General features: G+C 36.5%; 1 protein-coding gene across 1 annotated transcript in view; it reads right to left on the reverse strand.

Moving 5' to 3' along the window:
- The window catches only part of arhgap25 (Rho GTPase activating protein 25), a gene marked incomplete at both ends in the record, with an annotated part of 34,731 nt that extends 15,709 nt beyond the window's left edge, over positions 1 to 19,022 (reverse strand). Inside the window, 5 exons of the mRNA XM_083903219.1 lie at positions 9,054 to 9,258; positions 10,347 to 10,460; positions 10,668 to 10,755; positions 15,330 to 15,532; positions 18,959 to 19,022. Of these exons, the coding sequence (XP_083759345.1) occupies positions 9,054 to 9,258; positions 10,347 to 10,460; positions 10,668 to 10,755; positions 15,330 to 15,532; positions 18,959 to 19,022 (674 nt within the window). The remainder of the gene's footprint in view (positions 1 to 9,053; positions 9,259 to 10,346; positions 10,461 to 10,667; positions 10,756 to 15,329; positions 15,533 to 18,958) is intronic.
- Positions 19,023 to 19,829: the final 807 nt, after the last annotated feature.

The following is a 19,829-nucleotide window of genomic DNA, read 5'->3' on the forward strand; positions in this document are numbered from 1 at the left end:
TACTATACTATGTCTCCAAAATGTGACCATTTTTGGAGAAAAAAAATTTGGTCCAAAATTGGACAAAAACGACATACTATACTATGTCGTTTTTGATTCTGACAATTTTTTTAAAAAACGTTTTTTTGGCCCAAAAACTTGAGAAAAACGTCACACTATACTATGCAGTACGTCATACTATACTATGTCTCCAAAATGTGACAATTTTTGGAGAGAAAGAATTTGGTCCAAAATTGGACAAAAACGACATACTATACTATGTCGTCCAAAATCTGAATTTTTTTTTGAAAAACGTTTTTTTGGTCCAAAACTTGACAATAACGTCATACTATACTATGTCGTACGTTATACTATACTATGTCTGTAAAATGTGACCATTTTTGGAGAAAAAAAATTTGGTCCAAAATTGGACAAAAACGACATACTATACTATGTCGTTTTTGATTCTGACAATTTTTTTGAAAAACGTTTTTTTGGTCCAAAACTTGACAAAAACGTCACACTATACTATGCAGTACGTCATACTATACTATGTCTCCAAAATGTGACCATTTTTGGAGAAAAAAAATTTGGTCCAAAATTGGACAAAAACGACATACTATACTATGTCGTCCAAAATCTGAATTTTTTTTTGAAAAACGTTTTTTTGGTCCAAAACTTGACAAAAACGTCACACTATACTATGCAGTACGTCATACTATACTATGTCTCCAAAATGTGACCATTTTTGGAGAAAAAAAATTTGGTCCAAAATTGGACAAAAACGACATACTATACTATGTCGTTTTTGATTCTGACAATTTTTTTGAAAAACGTTTTTTTGGTCCAAAACTTGACAAAAACGTCACACTATACTATGCAGTACGTCAAACTATACTATGTCTCCAAAATGTGACCATTTTTGGAGAAAAAAAATTTGGTCCAAAATTGGACAAAAACGACATACTATACTATGTCGTTTTTGATTCTGACAATTTTTTTGAAAAACGTTTTTTTGGTCCAAAACTTGACAAAAACGTCACACTATACTATGAAGTACGTCATACTATACTATGTCTCCAAAATGTGACCATTTTTGGAGAAAAAAAGATTTGGTCCAAAATTGGACAAAAACGACATACTATACTATGTCGTTTTTGATTCTGACAATTTTTTTGAAAAACGTTTTTTTGGTCCAAAACTTGACAAAAACGTCACACTATACTATGCAGTACGTCATACTATACTATGTCTCCAAAATGTGACCATTTTTGGAGAAAAAAAATTTGGTCCAAAATTGTTCAAAAATGTCATAGTATATATAGTATGTCGACCAAAAACGGTCAAAAACGTCATAGTATAGCATATCATACAAAAATGGTCAAAATTGGTCAAAAACGTCATAGTATAGTATGTCTTACAAAAATGGTGAAAAACGCCATAGTATAGTATGTCGTCCAAAAATGGTCAAAATTGGTCAAAAATGTCATAGTATAGTATGTCTTACAAAAATGGTCAAAAACATCATAGTATAGTATGTCGTCCAAAAATGGTCAAAATTGGTCAAAAATGTCATAGTATAGTATGTCGTACAAAAATGGTCAAAAACGTCATAGTTTAGTATGTCATACAAAAATGGCTAAAAATGTCATAGTATAGTATGTCATACAAAAATGGTCAAAATTGGTCAAAAATATCATAGTTTAGTGTCATACAAAAATGGTCAAAATTGGTCAAAAACGTCATAGTATAGTATGTCGTCGAAAAATGGTCAAAAACATTGTAGTTTAGTATGTCGTACAAAAATGGTCAAAAATGTCATAGTATAGCATGTCGTACAAAAATGGTCAAAAACGTCATAGTTTAGTATGTCATACAAAAATGGTCAAAATTGGTCAAAAATGTCATAGTATAGTATGTCGTACAAAAATGGTCAAAAACGTCATAGTATAGTATGTCGTACAAAAATGGTCAAAAACGTCATAGTTTAGTATGTCATACAAAAATGGCTAAAAACGTCATAGTATTGTATGTCGTCCAAAAATTGTCAAAATTGGTCAAAAACGTCATAGTATAGTATGTCGTCCAAAAATGGTCAAAAAAGTCATAGTATAGTATGTCTTACAAAAATGGTCAAAAAAGTCATAGTATAGTATGTCGTCCAAAAATGGTCAAAAAAGTCATAGTATAGTATGTCGTCCAAAAATGGTCAAAATTGGTCAAAAACGTCATAGTATAGCATGTCGTCCAAAAATGGTGAAAAACGTCATAGCATAGTATGTCTTACAAAAATGGTGAAAAACGCCATAGTATAGTATGTCGTCCAAAAATGGTCGAAATTTGTCAAAAACATCATAGTATAGTATGTCATCCAAAAATGGTCAAAAACGTCATAGTATAGTATGTCTTACAAAAATGGTCACAAACATCATAGTATAGTATGTCGTACAAAAATGGTCAAAAACGTCATAGTTTAGTATGTCATACAAAAATGGCTAAAAATGTCATAGTATAGTATGTCATACAAAAATGGTCAAAATTGGTCAAAAATGTCATAGTATAGTATGTCTTACAAAAATGGTCAAAAACGTCATAGTATAGTATGTCGTCCAAAAATGGTCAAAAAAGTCATAGTATAGTATGTCGTCCAAAAATGGTAAAAAAAAGTCATAGTATAGTATGTCGTCCAAAAATGGTCAAAAAAGTCATAGTATAGTATGTCGTCCAAAAATGGTCAAAAAAGTCATAGTATAGTATGTCGTCCAAAAATGGTCAAAAACGTCATAGCATAGTATGTCTTACAAAAATGGTGAAAAACGCCATAGTATAGTATGTCGTCCAAAAATGGTCGAAATTTGTCAAAAACATCATAGTATAGTATGTCATCCAAAAATGGTCAAAAACGTCATAGTATAGTATGTCTTACAAAAATGGTCACAAACATCATAGTATAGCAGTCGTACAAAAATGGTCAAAAACGTCATAGTTTAGTATGTCATACAAAAATGGCTAAAAATGTCATAGTATAGTATGTCGTACAAAAATGGTCAAAAACGTCATAGTATAGTATGTCGTACAAAAATGGTCAAAAACGTCATAGTTTAGTATGTCATACAAAAATGGCTAAAAACGTCATAGTATTGTATGTCGTCCAAAAATTGTCAAAATTGGTCAAAAACGTCATAGTATAGTATGTCGTCCAAAAATGGTCAAAAAAGTCATAGTATAGTATGTCGTCCAAATATGGTCAAAAAAGTCATAGTATAGTATGTCGTCCAAAAATGGTCAAAAATGTCATAGTATTGTATGTCGTCTAAAAATTGTCAAAATTGGTCAAAAACGTCATAGTATAGCATGTCGTCCAAAAATGGTGAAAAACGTCATAGTATAGTATGTCTTACAAAAATGGTGAAAAACGCCATAGTATAGTATGTCGTCCAAAAATGGTCGAAATTTGTCAAAAACATCATAGTATAGTATGTCATTCAAAAATGGTCAAAAACGTCATAGTATAGTATGTCGTCCAAAAATAGTCAAAAACGTCATAGTATAGTATGTCGTCCAAAAATGGTCAAAATTGGTCAAAAATGTCATAGTATAGTATGTCTTACAAAAATGGTCACAAACATCATAGTATAGTATGTCGTACAAAAATGGTCAAAAACGTCATAGTTTAGTATGTCATACAAAAATGGCTAAAAATGTCATAGTATAGTATGTCATACAAAAATGGTCAAAATTGGTCAAAAATGTCATAGTATAGTATGTCTTACAAAATGGTCAATAACGTCATAGTATAGTATGTCGTACAAAAATGGTCAAAAACGTCATAGTATAGTATGTCATACAAAAATGGCTAAAAACGTCATAGTATTGTATGTCGTCCAAAAATTGTCAAAAATGGTCAAAAACGTCATAATATATTATGTCGTACAAAATTGTCAAAATTGGTCAAAAACGTCATAGTATAGTATATCTTACAAAAATGGTCAAAAAAGTCATAGTATAGTATGTCGTCCAAAAATGGTCAAAAAAGTCATAGTATAGTATGTCGTCCAAAAATGGTCAAAATTGGTCAAAAACGTCATAGTATAGCATGTCGTCCAAAAATGGTGAAAAACGTCATAGCATAGTATGTCTTACAAAAATGGTGAAAAACGCCATAGTATAGTATGTCGTCCAAAAATGGTCGAAATTTGTCTAAAACATCATAGTATAGTATGTCATCCAAAAATGGTCAAAAACGTCATAGTATAGTATGTCTTACAAAAATGGTCACAAACATCATAGTATAGTATGTCGTACAAAATGGTCAAAAACGTCATAGTTTAGTATGTCATACAAAAATGGCTAAAAATGTCATAGTATAGTATGTCATACAAAAATGGTCAAAATTGGTCAAAAATGTCATAGTATAGTATGTCTTACAAAAATGGTCAAAAACGTCATAGTATAGTATGTCGTCCAAAAATGGTCAAAAAAGTTATAGTATAGTATGTCGTCCAAAAATGGTAAAAAAAAGTCATAGTATAGTATGTCGTCCAAAAATGGTCAAAAAAGTCATAGTATAGTATGTCGTCCAAAAATGGTCAAAAAAGTCATAGTATAGTATGTCGTCCAAAAATGGTCAAAAACGTCATAGTATAGTATGTCTTACAAAAATGGTCACAAACATCATAGTATAGTATGTCGTACAAAAATGGTCAAAAACGTCATAGTTAAGTATGTCATACAAAAATGGCTAAAAATGTCATAGTATAGTATGTCATACAAAAATGGTCAAAATTGGTCAAAAATGTCATAGTATAGAATGTCTTACAAAAATGGTCAAAAACGTCATAGTATAGTATGTCGTCCAAAAATGGTCAAAAAAGTCATAGTATAGTATGTCGTCCAAAAATGGTCAAAAAAGTCATAGTAAAGTATGACGTCCAAAAATGGTCAAAAAAGTCATAGTATAGTATGTCGTCCAAAAATGGTCAAAAAAGTCATAGTATAGTATGTCGTCCAAAAATGGTCAAAAACGTCATAGCATAGCATGTCGTCCAAAAATGGTGAAAAACGTCATAGCATAGTATGTCGTCCAAAAATGGTCAAAATTGGTCAAAAACGTCATAGTATAGCATGTCGTCCAAAAATGGTGAAAAACGTCATAGCATAGTATGTCTTACAAAAATGGTGAAAAACGCCATAGTATAGTATGTCGTCCAAAAATGGTCGAAATTTGTCAAAAACATCATAGTATAGTATGTCATCCAAAAATGGTCAAAAACGTCATAGTATAGTATGTCTTACAAAAATGGTCACAAACATCATAGTATAGTATGTCGTACAAAAATGGTCAAAAACGTCATAGTTTAGTATGTCATACAAAAATGGTCAAAATTGGTCAAAAATGTCATAGTATAGTATGTCTTACAAAAATGGTCAAAAACGTCATAGTAAAGTATGTCGTACAAAAATAGTCAAAAATGTCATAGTTTAGTATGTCATACAAAAATGGCTAAAAACGTCATAGTATTGTATGTCGTCCAAAAATTGTCAAAATTGGTCAAAAACGTCATAGTATAGTATGTCGTACAAAAATTGTCAAAATTGGTCAAAAACGTCATAGTATAGTATGTCGTACAAAAATGGTCAAAAAAGTCATAGTATAGTATGTCGTCCAAAAATGGTCAAAAAAGTCATAGTATAGTATGTCGTCCAAAAATGGTCAAAAATGTCATAGTATAGTATGTCGTCCAAAAATGGTCAAAATTGGTCAAAAACGTCATAGTATAGCATGTAGTCCAAAAATGGTGAAAAACGTCATAGCATAGTATGTCTTACAAAAATGGTGAAAAACGCCATAGTATAGTATGTCGTCCAAAAATGGTCGAAATTTGTCAAAAACATCATAGTATAGTATGTCATCCAAAAATGGTCAAAAACGTCATAGTATAGTATGTCTTACAAAAATGGTCACAAACATCATAGTATAGTATGTCGTACAAAAATGGTCAAAAACGTCATAGTTTAGTATGTCATACAAAAATGGCTAAAAATGTCATAGTATAGTATGTCATACAAAAATGGTCAAAATTGGTCAAAAATGTCATAGTATAGTATGTCTTACATAAATGGTCAAAAACGTCATAGTATAGTATGTCGTACAAAAATGGTCAAAAACGTCATAGTTTAGTATGTCATACAAAAATGGCTAAAGATGTCATTGTATTGTATGTCGTCCAAAAATTGTCAAAATTGGTCAAAAACGTCATAGTATAGTATGTCGTACAAAAATTGTCAAAATTGGTCAAAAACGTCATAGTATAGTATGTCGTACAAAAATGGTCAAAAAAGTCATAGTATAGTTTGTCATCCAAAAATGGTCAAAAAAGTCATAGTATAGTATGTCGTCCAAAAATGGTCAAAAATGTCATAGTATAGTATGTCGTCCAAAAATGGTCAAAATTGGTCAAAAACGTCATAGTATAGCATGTCGTCCAAAAATGGTGAAAAACGTCATAGCATAGTATGTCTTACAAAAATGGTGAAAAACGCCATAGTATAGTATGTCATCCAAAAATGGTCAAAAACGTCATAGTATAGTATGTCGTCCAAAAATAGTCAAAAACGTCATAGTATAGTGTCGTCCAAAAATGGTCAAAATTGGTCAAAAATGTCATAGTATAGTATGTCCTACAAAAATGGTCAAAAACATCATAGTATAGTATGTCGTCCAAAAATGGTCAAAATTGGTCAAAAATGTCATAGTATAGTATGTCGTCCAAAAATGGTCAAAAACGTCATAGTTTAGTATGTCATACAAAAATGGTCAAAATTGGTCAAAAACGTCATAGTATAGTATGTCGTCGAAAAATGGTCAAAAACATTGTAGTTTAGTATGTCGTACAAAAATGGTCAAAAATGTCATAGTATAGCATGACGTACAAAAATGGTCAAAAACGTCATAGTTTAGTATGTCATACAAAAATGGCTAAAAACGTCATAGTATTGTATGTCGTCCAAAAATTGTCAAAATTGGTCAAAAACGTCATAGTATAGTATGTCGTACAAAAATGGTCAAAAACGTCATAGTTTAGTATGTCATACAAAAATGGCTAAAAATGTCATAGTATAGTATGTCATACAAAAATGGTCAAAATTGGTCAAAAATGTCATAGTATAGTATGTCTTACAAAAATGGTCAAAAATTTCATAGTATAGTATGTCGTACAAAAATGGTCAAAAACGTCATAGTTTAGTATGTCATACAAAAATGGCTAAAAACGTCATAGTATTGTATGTCGTCCAAAAATTGTCAAAATTGGTCAAAAACGTCATAGTATAGTATGTCGTACAAAAATGGTCAAAAAAGTCATAGTATAGTATGTCGTCCAAAAATGGTCAAAAAAGTCATAGTATAGTATGTCGTCCAAAAATGGTCAAAATTGGTCAAAAATGTCATAGTATAGTATGTCGTCCAAAAATGGTCAAAAACGTCATAGTTTAGTATGTCATACAAAAATGGTCAAAATTGGTCAAAAACGTCATAGTATAGTATGTCGTCGAAAAATGGTCAAAAACATTGTAGTTTAGTATGTCGTACACAAATGGTCAAAAATGTCATAGTATAGCATGATGTACAAAAATGGTCAAAATTGGTCAAAAACGTCATATATAGGGCCACAAGTGTGCGGGTGATCAGCTGTGCTCGTCTCTGTATATACTGTACATTTTAACATACACTTCTTCAACAAAGCAGTATAGAAAATAATAATTCATCACCAGCTGAAGACCTGCACCTGAGAAGGGAAATTTAGCTGCAAAATTGTCTTCTGTTATTTTCATGTTGTTTTCATGATTTGACAAAAGTGACATCGTGTTCTGTGAAGAAGACCATTAACTCCTCAGTTTACTGATGTTATAAATACAATTTAATTCATTTTAAAATACAGTGTATGGTTATAATCGGTCGTTCTCTGTCAGAAGAGCCTGTGATGTTGAGTAATACAGACACTCTCTTGTCTTCCTGTCAGAACAGGATGTGGTGTTGGCTTCAGCTGTGTGAGCAGAAAGAAGTGTATCAGTCTCTCTGCATCTTCTCGCCTCTCACATCTCAACACGACCCACTGATGCTGTTGATTGATAAAAGTCAGGCCATTTTCACCGGATGTTCTGTGGCAGTGAAGTCTCCTCATACAACTTTGCTAAATCAATTCATTCTTTGAAAGGGACACTGTGTAGTATTTATGGGTTTATATAACCAAAAATCCACTCTTTTATACATATTATTATGTACGACTATTCTAGCTGCAAGCGTCTGTTTTTTAATGGAATATGTACATAGGTGTATAGAGGCCCATTTCCAGTGTTCTAATGGTACATTGTGTTTGCTAATCACGTTCGAAGGCTATTGGATGATTAGAGAACCCTTGAAAACCCTTGCGCAATCATGTTAGCACAGCTGAAAACTGTTTTGCTGGTTCTTTGACGAAAGGGCAAAATTATTATTTGGAATAAAAATCACTATTTTTAATCTTGTCAATGTCTTGTCTATATTTTCTATTCATTTTTCAACTCTTTTGATGAATAAAAGTGTGACTTTTAATGGAAAACACAAAAAAATTGTATAGGTGACCCCAAACTTTTGAACGGTAGTGTAGTTTTCTGTAATTTTCTGGCCTGTTTTTGGACACAGATGTTCCTTTCAATGTTTTGTATAGTTCAAATGTCAAAGTTAACACACAGACTCTTCATCTTGCTAAATAAAATTTTGTTTTTCTTCATTTTACATTGTTAATACACTATTTTAACCCTTTAAGGTACGCACCAAGAAAAAAGCATTTCTTTTTAATTAGACCCCAACATTCAGAACAAGTGACAAGTGTGTGGGCGACCAAATGGTTGAGTAGTACCTTAAAGGGTTAACATAGAAAGTCAGATATTGAAAGTTATGCTGGAAATATGGGCAAAAGCTCCAAAACTCACAGGACGTTTCCTCACAAAACCACCATTTATACATATTTTTGTCGACTTTGGCTTCGCAGTTGTGCGTTTGTATGGTAAGAGGAGAGCGAGTGTGTTCTTACCTGGGGAAGGACGGCCTCTCTCCTGCGTCGAAGGCGTCCCTGAACTGTTTGACGGCGTTGTCCTGTCCGGGCAGGCGGAAGATGCCCTCTTCATCCAGCCCGTGCTCTTTAATGAACTCCACACACTTCTGCACCAGGATGGGCACCATGCGAGGCCCGAAGCGCTGCTCGTACGTCACCGTGTCGATGAGGCTCTTCTCAAACACTGAGGAGGAGACGCACGCACGTGATAAATGACGTGAGACAATCTGAATCGTCACTTTAACATGTTTATTTATTGTGTTACTCAAAAGCTAAAAAAACAGACCCAACTTTATAAATATTTAGCTTTTTCTTGTTTGTTTTTTTTACAGTTTTGTTCACCTATCCACTTTTTAACGGAGCGTCCTATCCAGTTATAACTGTCAATAAAGTTTTGCATCGTAAATAAAACCATCAAACAATTATGTTTGTCTTATGTGGTGTTTACTCACTGTTACTGTAAATAAGTAGGTTTTTTTGTATACTTGTACTTTTTAAAGAAGTTTTTAACATTTTACTTTTAATTAAAGGTGCATTATGTAATAAATCTAAAGCAACTGGCCATAAAATCCTCCTAATATGTCACAGAGACTCAGGAATAATGTTCATATAACAAACTGAACTCACCAACAACAACAGTACAGACAAAATATTTGCATTAAAAAATATAATTTGCAGACTGCAAATCATGTTTATGTTTTGAAATCATGTTTTTGGCATGTGGCGCCACCTACCGCCGTCTACCAATCATTGCAGTCAGTAGAGTCTCAGCTGCCGAGCAACCACGGGTTGCCAGTTACGTCAGAAAACGAAACCTAAAAGACCTCTGTATTTTGAATTTGAATGTAGTAACTGTTTTTGGCCACATTCTTACATATGTTGCCTTTAAGTATGTTTTTTGGACATTACTGAATTTACATTTAAAATCACGACCGTTACTGAGTAAACAAATAAAATAAAATAATAAAGTTAAAGTTAAATCATTTGTGTCCTTTGACCCATTTTGACTGACACATAACATTAATGTTTACATGTTTTATTTTGTCAGAACTTTAATTTGTAAAAGTTTGACTTTAATTCAAAACAATTCAGTCCTTTTTACAACACAAGAAAGAACCTTGTTAAAAAAAACAAAACTAAAACTTAAAGTAACTTATACTCTGAGTAAAGCTACTTTTTTTTGCATAGAAACACAATGTTTCCACCTCTGGATGAACATAATCACAGAAATTAGAAACAGTCTTTTGGTAACATTTAAAGATTTTACCAAACCTCCACTGGTCTGTACTCCGACGACTCTGCGCAGAGCTCGTACCCACTCCTCCATGTCGCTCTGGGAGTTTGCCATGAACACATACGGACATCGCTCTCTGTCAACAGTCGAACCTGTGAAATGAGTGGAAGCGGCTGAGATTCTTATCGTTTCCTTGCACTTTCTAACGTCCTGTCGTCCAGATAAGCTTTTATAGAAACACGCAGACAAGATTCAAGATTCAAGAAGTCAGACGTTAACCCAAAATGGACCAGAGAACATTTCAAAAACTGGTTTTCATATAATATATACAGTACATATATATATATATATATGCTTACGTGGAATGATCTCAAAAAAGAACTTTCCGGGGTCATCAGAGGTTGAAGGGAGTTCGTTAACTTTGGTGAATCGTAGCTGGATGATTCCCTGGACACACACACACACACACACACAGTCATTAACATCCTAAAGGTGGGGGACACGAATGAAGAACAAATGAAAACCAATGTGTCTTTAAAAGAGATTTCAAAAACAGGAAGAGAAGACTCCGGCCTAACAGTTAGAATTCCAGAGATCATTCCTGCGACTGCAAACGCTCGATCGCCCCTAAGGTCAGGAGGTCGGCCGACTCTAGGGCCCGAGAGGGAACGTACCATTATGCCTGAAGCAGATCAGAGAGGTAAGGTGGAGCCGGACCATTCAGACATTTATAAACAATAATAAAAAATAAAAATAAAAAGCAATTGTAAAACACACAGGGAACCAATGAAGAGAGGGAAGTACAGATGAAATGTGAAACTGGAGAAGCTGGAAAAAAAAATAACATGCTCACATGGTGGACTAACCCTAACTCACTACCGATCAAGGAAGTTGAAGGAAAAGCACTTTTTTTTTTTCAATGAATATAAGATTAAATGAATCAGAAATACACATTGTTAAAGTGGTAAATGACTATTCCAGCTGCAAACGTCTGGTTTTTAATGGAATATGTACATAAGTGTATAGAGGCCCATTTCCAGTGTTCTAATGGTACATTCCCCCATGTTGCACCTGTGCCGGCAGCGTGTGAATGTGTATGAGAGAGGAGTGACAGAAGAATGCTCTGCACATGTATGAAAATGTGTGAGTGAATGGGAGTGAATGGCAGAAAAACTGTAGTGTAAACCTCTGAGTGGTCATCAAGAGTAGAAAAAAATATATACAGTGCCTTGTGAAAGTATCCGGCCCCTTTGAACTTTTCAAACTTTTGCCACATTTGAGGCTTCAAACATAAAGATATAAAATTGAAATTTTTTGTCAAGAATCAACAACAAGTGGGACACAATCGTGAAGTGGAACCAAATTCATTGGATAATTTAAACTTTTTTAACAAATAAAAAACTGAAAAATGGGGCGTGCAATATTATTCGGCCCCCTTGCGTTAATACTTTGTAGCGCCACCTTTTGCTGCAATTACAGCTGCAAGTCGCTTGGGATATGTCTCTATCAGTTTTGCACATCGAGAGACTGGAATTCTTGCCCATTCTTCCTTGCAAAACAGCTCGAGCTCAGTGAGGTTGGATGGAGAGCGTTTGTGAACAGCAGTCTTCAGCTCTTTCCACAGATTCTCGATTGGATTCAGGTCTGGACTTTGACTGGGCCATTCTAACACCTGGATACGTTTATTTGTGAACCATTCCATTGTAGATTTGGCTTTATGTTTAGGATCATTGTCCTGTTGGAAGATAAATCTCCGTCCCAGTCTCAGGTCTTTTGCAGACTCCAACAGGTTTTCTTCCAGAATGGTCCTGTATTTGGCTCCATCCATCTTCCCATCAATTTTAACCATCTTCCGTGTCCCTGCTGTAGAAAAGCAGGCCCAAACCATGATGCTGCCGCCACCATGTTTGACAGTGGGGATGGTGTGTTCAGGGTGATGAGCTGTGTTGCTTTTACGCCAAACATATCGTTTTGCATTGTGGCCAAAAAGTTCAATTTTGGTTTCATCTGACCAGAGCAGCTTCTTCCACATGTTTGGTGTGTCTCCCAGGTGGCTTGTGGCAAACATTAAACGAGACTTTTTATGGATTTCTTTGAGAAATGGCTTCCTTCTTGCCGCTCTTCCATAAAGGCCAGATTTGTGCAGTGTACGACTGATTGTTGTCCTATGGACAGACTCTCCCACCTCAGCTGTAGATCTCTGCAGTTCATCCAGAGTGATCATGGGCCTCTTGGCTGCATCTCTGATCAGTCTTCTCCTTGTTCGAGATGAAAGTTTGGAGGGACGGCCGGGTCTTGGTAGATTTGCAGTGGTCTGATACTCCTTCCTTCTAAATATGATTGCTTGCACAGTGCTCCTTGCAATGTTTAAAGCTTGGGAAATCTTTTTGTATCCAAATCCAGCTTTAAACTTCTCCACAACAGTATCTCTGACCTGCCTGGTGTGTTCCTTGGTCTTCATGAGGCTCTCTGCGCTTTAAACAGAATCCTGAGACTATCACAGAGCAGCTGCATTTATACAGAGACCTGATTACACACAGGTGGATTCTATTTATCATCATCAGTCATTTAGGACAACATTGGATCATTCAGAGATCCTAACTGAACTTCTGGAGTGAGTTTGCTGCACTGAAAGTAAAGGGGCCGAATAATATTGCACGCAACCACTTTTCAGTTTTTTATTTGTTAAAAAAGTATAAATTATCCAATGAATTTGGTTCCAATTCACGTGTGTCCCACTTGTTGTTGATTCTTGACAAAAAATTTCAATTTTATAACTTTATGTTTGAAAGCCTCAAATGTGGCAAAAGGTTGAAAAGTTCAAGGGGGCCGGATACTTTCACAAGGCACTGTATATATATATATAAACATCTCAAGCAAATGCATCTGTGGGTGTGGACCCACTCTCTGGGAATGACTTCACCAAAGGCAGATGTGATTGTGCTGTACACTGGTAAATAAAAAAAGAAGATGTTTATCTCTGTTCATTGTTTGAATCACAGGCCACTCCTCTACCATTTGTTTCTCTTTATAGAGTGAGATCTAAAGTAGAATTTACTCAGATGTTTAGGGGATTTTTGAGCCATCATCTTCCTGTTTAATATGTCCCCGAGTGAAAATATAATCATTATATAATTATTATTATTGTTTAAATTTGCATGAACTCTTCCCTGCTTTTCTGTTTCACAAACTCTCATTTCTTAGCGAGAAGCAGAGGGAAGGGAAGAAAATAATACTAATAATACTCCATATCATAGGTCAGAAATGGTGTGACCTATGCAGAATCCGCCATAGCCTTAAAGCTGCAGTGTGTAACTGCTGCTGATTTTTTTCTGCCCCTGTTTGGTCTTCGTGAAAAGACATGATGTAACATTATTTCTGACACAGGCTCTGTCAAGCAAAACTATCAGACCTGACTGAGAGAGTGATGGGAGAAAGGAGCCGCTTTATTGCTCCTCCGTCTGTCTTCACATAAAACAAATGACGTACTGTGTGCAGCACGAGGGAGGGGGGGGGGGGGGCTAAACAATGCTATATTAGGAAACACAGAGAGCGAGTTGTGTGCAGCGGAGGAAGGGGCGGCTGTAAATCAGTGGGAGGTCATCAGAGGTTCAATTCAGTACATCAGTGTTATGACTTGGTTTGAATCTAACAGACATTTCTTTATATTTAAAGGTGCCATATGTAAGAATGTGGCCAAAAAACGGTTACTGCACTCAAATTCAAAATACCGAGGTCTTTTAGGTTTACGTTTCCTCCGCCATTGTGGCTCGGATGTATTGTAACTGGCAACCCGTGGGTTGCTCGGCACCTGAGAATCTACTGACTGCAACGATTGGTAGACGGCGGTAGGTGGCGCCACATGCCAAAACATGATTTCAAAACATAAACATGATTTGCAGTCTGCAAAATATTTTTTAATGCAAATATTTTGGCTGTGCTGTTGTTGTTCAGTATGTTATATGAACATTATTCCTGAGTCTCTGTGACATATTTTACGACCAGTTGCGTTAGATTTATTACATAATGCACCTTTAACCATTGATTCGCTCCAGAAAGGCTACAAACATAGCATTCATTCATTATTTTCAGTCAGAATTTTCCACACTGTTTCAGTACAACAGTGAGGTTCTGTTGTCAATAGGTTTCTAAAGATGCATAAACAGAAGAGGCAGACCTGTGTGCAGACACACAGCATGTGGGAGCAATTATAATAATAATCTCTGCACTGCAATCGTTTCCCCACAAGTTGCACAATGTCAATGTGTCGAGACTCACACAGACACACACACACATACGTAATAACAGCCTAATGACAGAGAAGGCGGAGGCGTGTACGTGTAGCAACGACAAGCTCAAGCAGTTTGTTTGGAAGAGAAAAGTAAGTAAAACGTGTCTTAAAAGTTAAATGGCAGCAGATCTGTGTGCTGTTTCAAACACTTTACAGGAAGTTTGCACAAGTTAGCAACACAACTGTTGACCCACTTAAATAGATAGATAGATAGATAGATAGATAGATAGATAGATAGATAGATAGATAGATAGATAGATAGATAGATAGATAGATAGATAGATAGATAGATAGATAGATAGATAGATAGATGGATGGATGGATGGATGGATGGATGGATGGATGGATGGATGGATGGATGGATAGATAGATAGATAGATAGATAGATAGATAGATAGATAGATAGATAGATAGATAGATAGATAGATAGATAGATAGATAGATAGATAGATAGAAGGTAGATAGATAGATAGATAGATAGATAGATAGATAGATAGATAGATAGATAGATAGATAGATAGATAGATAGATAGATAGATAGATAGATAGATAGATAGATAGATAGATAGATAGATAGATAGATAGATAGATTAAAAGCTCTTAAAAGACTTTCAATGATAGATTAAATGACTTTTATATTAATGGCTGGAGGTGGAGGCTCATGTGTTTCATACAAATAAGAAAAAAGCTTTAAATCCCGACTCCAATGAGAAGTATGAGCATGTCTCACCTGGACAGTTGTCTCCTTGTCATCTTTGTAGTAGGTCAACGCGCTTCCCCTCAGCACAAAGTAACGATGCTGCCAGTTCTTCACCAGAGACCTCTGCTGCTTCTTGAGCCAGCCGGCCTTCAGGGGCCGCTCCATGGACCTGGAGGAGCGCGGCGAGCCCGGGCTGGCGCCTCCCTCTCCGGGCATCACACTCCTGGACCGCGCTGACAAAAAAGAAAAACACACACACCACAAGAGAGGAGCTGGAGTGAAAGATGTGAAGAACAACAATCCCCTCGGCGTGCTCTGACACAATCCCAGCTGTTGAAACATAACCCCAAGCATCTACTGATCTGCGGGGCTGAGCACTTCCTCCTTTTTTTTTTTATTTGCATCAACCCATTATGGTTTGAGAGCCTCGCTCACTCGCTTTAGTCTGTTTTTGTTTGCTGTACCTTGGCCGGAAGGAAACTCAGAGTCAGAGAGTTTCCTGTGGTGCTGCTGCATTCATACAACAACAACAACACAACAGACTGACCATCAAAGGTCAGAGACAAAGGTCTAAGTAGACTGAAGTGTGGAGGTCTCTCTCAATCCAAACCATTACAAAAGACCTGGTTTGATGGGAGTTTGAGTTTGAGTGTGATCACGGGAATCCAAGTCCAGTTGTTGTCAGATATTTAAAGGCAGAGATGTGGGTTTAACTGGAACTGAAACACAACGTCCTTCTCTGAAGTTCTTCCTAGAATGTGACTCTCCTTCTCTGATACTTGTCACTTGTGTGATGTGGACGTTTTTTGACGCTGTGGTGAAAGATCAGAGGCAGAGACGTACGTGGCTCTGAGAACACACAGCGTCTCACACACCCACACACACACACACACACACACACACACACACAATGGTCAGTGGAACAGCGACTGCAGAGATTCACCGTCTCTCCTAAAGCAAGATGATAGAGGAGCGCAGAAGAAGAAGAAGAAGAAGAAGAAGAAGAAGAAGAAGAAGAAGAAGAAGAAGAAGGGCCAGAACAGGAAGCTTCCACATCATTCCCACAGGGCAGGTCTCATTTTGAAGGTCCTCCACCTCATAAGCTTCAGGGTCCTGTGATGGAAAGTTAAGAAGTGCTGTTGAGGAACAGTGAGCCTACACACACACACACACACACACACACACACACACACACACACACACACACACACACACACACACACACAGGGGCTGATGTCACACCTCGTCCTCAAACACGTAGTCACTTTCTGATGTGGCAGGGGCGTCCACGTCATTGTGTAAAGAACAGGTGCTTTCACACATGGGCGTTGCTACCGGATGGGCAACGCAGGAAATTGCCTGGGGGCCCCAAACAGAGAAGCCCCCCCCCCTACATTCAAATATTTAAAAAAGAGGTCTTTTAGGTCTCGTTTTCTGACGTAACTGGCAACCCATGGTTGCTCGGCAGCTGAGACTCTACTGACTGCAATGATTGTTAGACGGTAGGTGGCGCCACATGACGCCAAAACATGATTTCAAAACATAAACATGATTTGCAGTCTGCAAATATTTTGTCTGTACTGTTGTTGTTGGTGAGTTCAGTTTGTTATATGAACATTATTCCTGAGTCTCTGTGACATATTAGGAGGATTTTATGGCCAGTTGCTTTAGATTTATTACATAATGCACCTTTAACTCCTGCATGAAATGAAATGGTCAAAAAACAACAAACACCATCATTTCACCATCTATTAATGTATTTGTCTGCGTATTCTGCATCGTTACATGTATGTTAAAAATCCGATTTTAGGTCAACTAAGGCAATAATTCGGTTTTCTAAATGTCATTACCTGCTTATTACCAGCTTATAACCCAATAATACAGTACAATTCACCATATAGAAACCAGGTAAATACCCAGAATTTTTGTTTATACTGATTGGTCTGTATCCAGTAACGTCCAATAAACATTTAACAAGCTTAGTAGCTCCTTGATTAAAACTATCAACTGTAATTCACTGCGGGGCCGCCAGAAATGTTTCTGCGGGGGCCGCCATTTGCCCCCAGGCCGCACTTTGAGAACCAATGCTCTAAGGCTATAAAAGCATATCACACACTTGCACAAACATACTCATGAGGGATGTATTCAATTTCTCCCTTTTATGTCATACCCTGACCTGTATTATTCACTTATTCACTATTCACTATTCATTATTATTGGATGCATAATCCAATTTGCAATTTAGAAAGCACTTTTTTAAACCACAGGGTGGACGAAAGTACATACACACAAATAAGAGAGCTAATGAGGGCTAAATGACACACATGAAATCCAATAAAAGAAGCATTTAAGTGGATAAAATATTACAATCCACACCTGTGTGAGTCTATGATATCTGATTGTTAAACACTCACCCTCCTGCACCAAAGTCCATAGAAAGGGAAAACAAAAACGTTATCTGCTGCATGCTTTGGTTAGTTTGTGCTACTGTTGTCAATTCAATGGGATGATTTCAAACACTGATGTCACAAAATAATCGTGATGGAGGCAGCAGAGGAGCAAACAACTCCTGTGTCATGTGATGTGAAATCACTGATTTTCCTCTATGGACTTTTGTGCCGGGGAAGTGAGCAGCCGTGTAGAAATTGGTGCAAACTTCAATTTACATTTTAATATTTCAAGTGAAAAGTAATATTTTTCTCAAACCAAAAAATCATTATCGCCTCATTTAAATCCATAAAGTGTTTCTTGCATCAGGAAGATTATTCATTTTTTTCATTTTGGCATGAGTTGAAAGTGCACACATGCTAAGTCAGACACACACCAACACACACACACACACACACCTACATACTGTCAGCATGTGGGTCAGAGCTGTGCAGGAGCTGAGCTCTTGCATCAGTTTCCTGCTGAAAGCCTGCGTCACTCTAAATTCCACGGCATGAAAATCTGCCGTGAAAACACGTCAAAGTCGAGCAAAGAAAAAAAAAAAAATCACGAGAGGCATCAAGATATAGACTTCCATCCTGAGAGGGGAAGCTGCTGTAGAAGCTGCTGATACTCATGTCATCATGAAACAAACAGATACAATGCTCAGAGGGGAAGCTACTTCCTTTAACACAGAGGCTGTAAAAATGATAGAAGAAGAAGCAGCAGCACGACAAACTGTGAATAATAGTTAGATAAATAAATAAATGAAAAGTTACAACAAGTCCCATCACTGCTCGTGTATGAAAATTGAATTTGATGCTGCATTGATTTCACAGTATTAGTGAGTACACACTGCTGTGTTTGCAGTAACTTAAATATCCAGTGTATTGACATACATACAAAGCTTGGTCAGTCCACTTATATTGAGCGCTGCAAAATACACACACACACACACAAAAAAAAGCCTTCTATATTATATGACAGTGGTTTGTGTGTAAAGGTCTAAAAACAGCTCTGGTTACGGTACAGAAACCACCAAAGCAGAAGGTGCAGATCAGATATTACAGACGCCTGTATGAAGAATAACTGTGCTATAATTATAAAGTAAAGGCAAACACTGTCTTTTTCTCTGTGCCATGACTTCACATCCCATTCAGGTGACAGCATCAGCTAAAAATGTCCACAGCGTAAAGATGTCAGTGAACGCACCACGGTGCCATCAGTCTTACCTATGCGACTTGTCTCAGCCTTGAAGGTGCTGAAGTCCCAGTTGCGAGGCAGCTTCAGAGACATTGTGTTTTAAGTTGTAGCTGCAGGTCAGCGGTTCATTTCATGCATACACACCCCACTGGAATGCACACACACGCGCACACACACACACACAAGTACACACACACAGACATTAATACACACTGACACATAGAGACAAAGTGGAGCTATCGCACATCACTTCCTCCTTCCTGTGTGTTCATTTTTCTTCTTCTTCTTCTTCTTTTTTTTTTTTTCAGCTCCTCACAGCGTGTCCCCTCATGTTGCCTTCACACGTCCATGTCCACACTTGTGTGGGTAAAAGTCTTCCAGGCTGATTCACTCAAAGATGCTTCATGAGAGTGAGGAGTTTCACAAAATGAGTGAAAACCGCAGAAACTTGGGTCTTTTCTTCAAGGAAATGGTTTTCAGTCGGTGTTTCTTCTTCTTCTTCTTCTTCTTCTTCTTCTTCTTCTTCTTCACACCTCAGACTGAAGCCACAGATGTTTCTCCGTCCTTCAACAGATGAGCCACAATCATAGAAAGGCTCACTCAGAGTGTGTGTGTGTGGAGATATTTTTCAACAGAAAAAAAGAGGAAGAAGACCGAGAGGGAAGAAAGAAGTCACACAATCTAGACCACATGATTTATTTTAAATAGATATATCTTTAATTTACTCTCAAACCAATAAGGCGAAGCACATTTCAGCGTCAAAGAGTTCAGCTTTGCTCTGGACACACGAAACACAAACAACGGCACGGTTTAAGAATAAGATACTGAAATCGTGAACTTTTCTCGTCGTCCACTTAAAGCTGCGGTGCGTAACTTTACTTGATCTGTGTTGTCTGTCAT

This window comes from Microchirus variegatus (assembly GCF_963457635.1).
Source record: "Microchirus variegatus genome assembly, chromosome: 16".
In the NCBI taxonomy this organism is placed as follows: Eukaryota; Metazoa; Chordata; class Actinopteri; order Pleuronectiformes; family Soleidae; genus Microchirus; species Microchirus variegatus.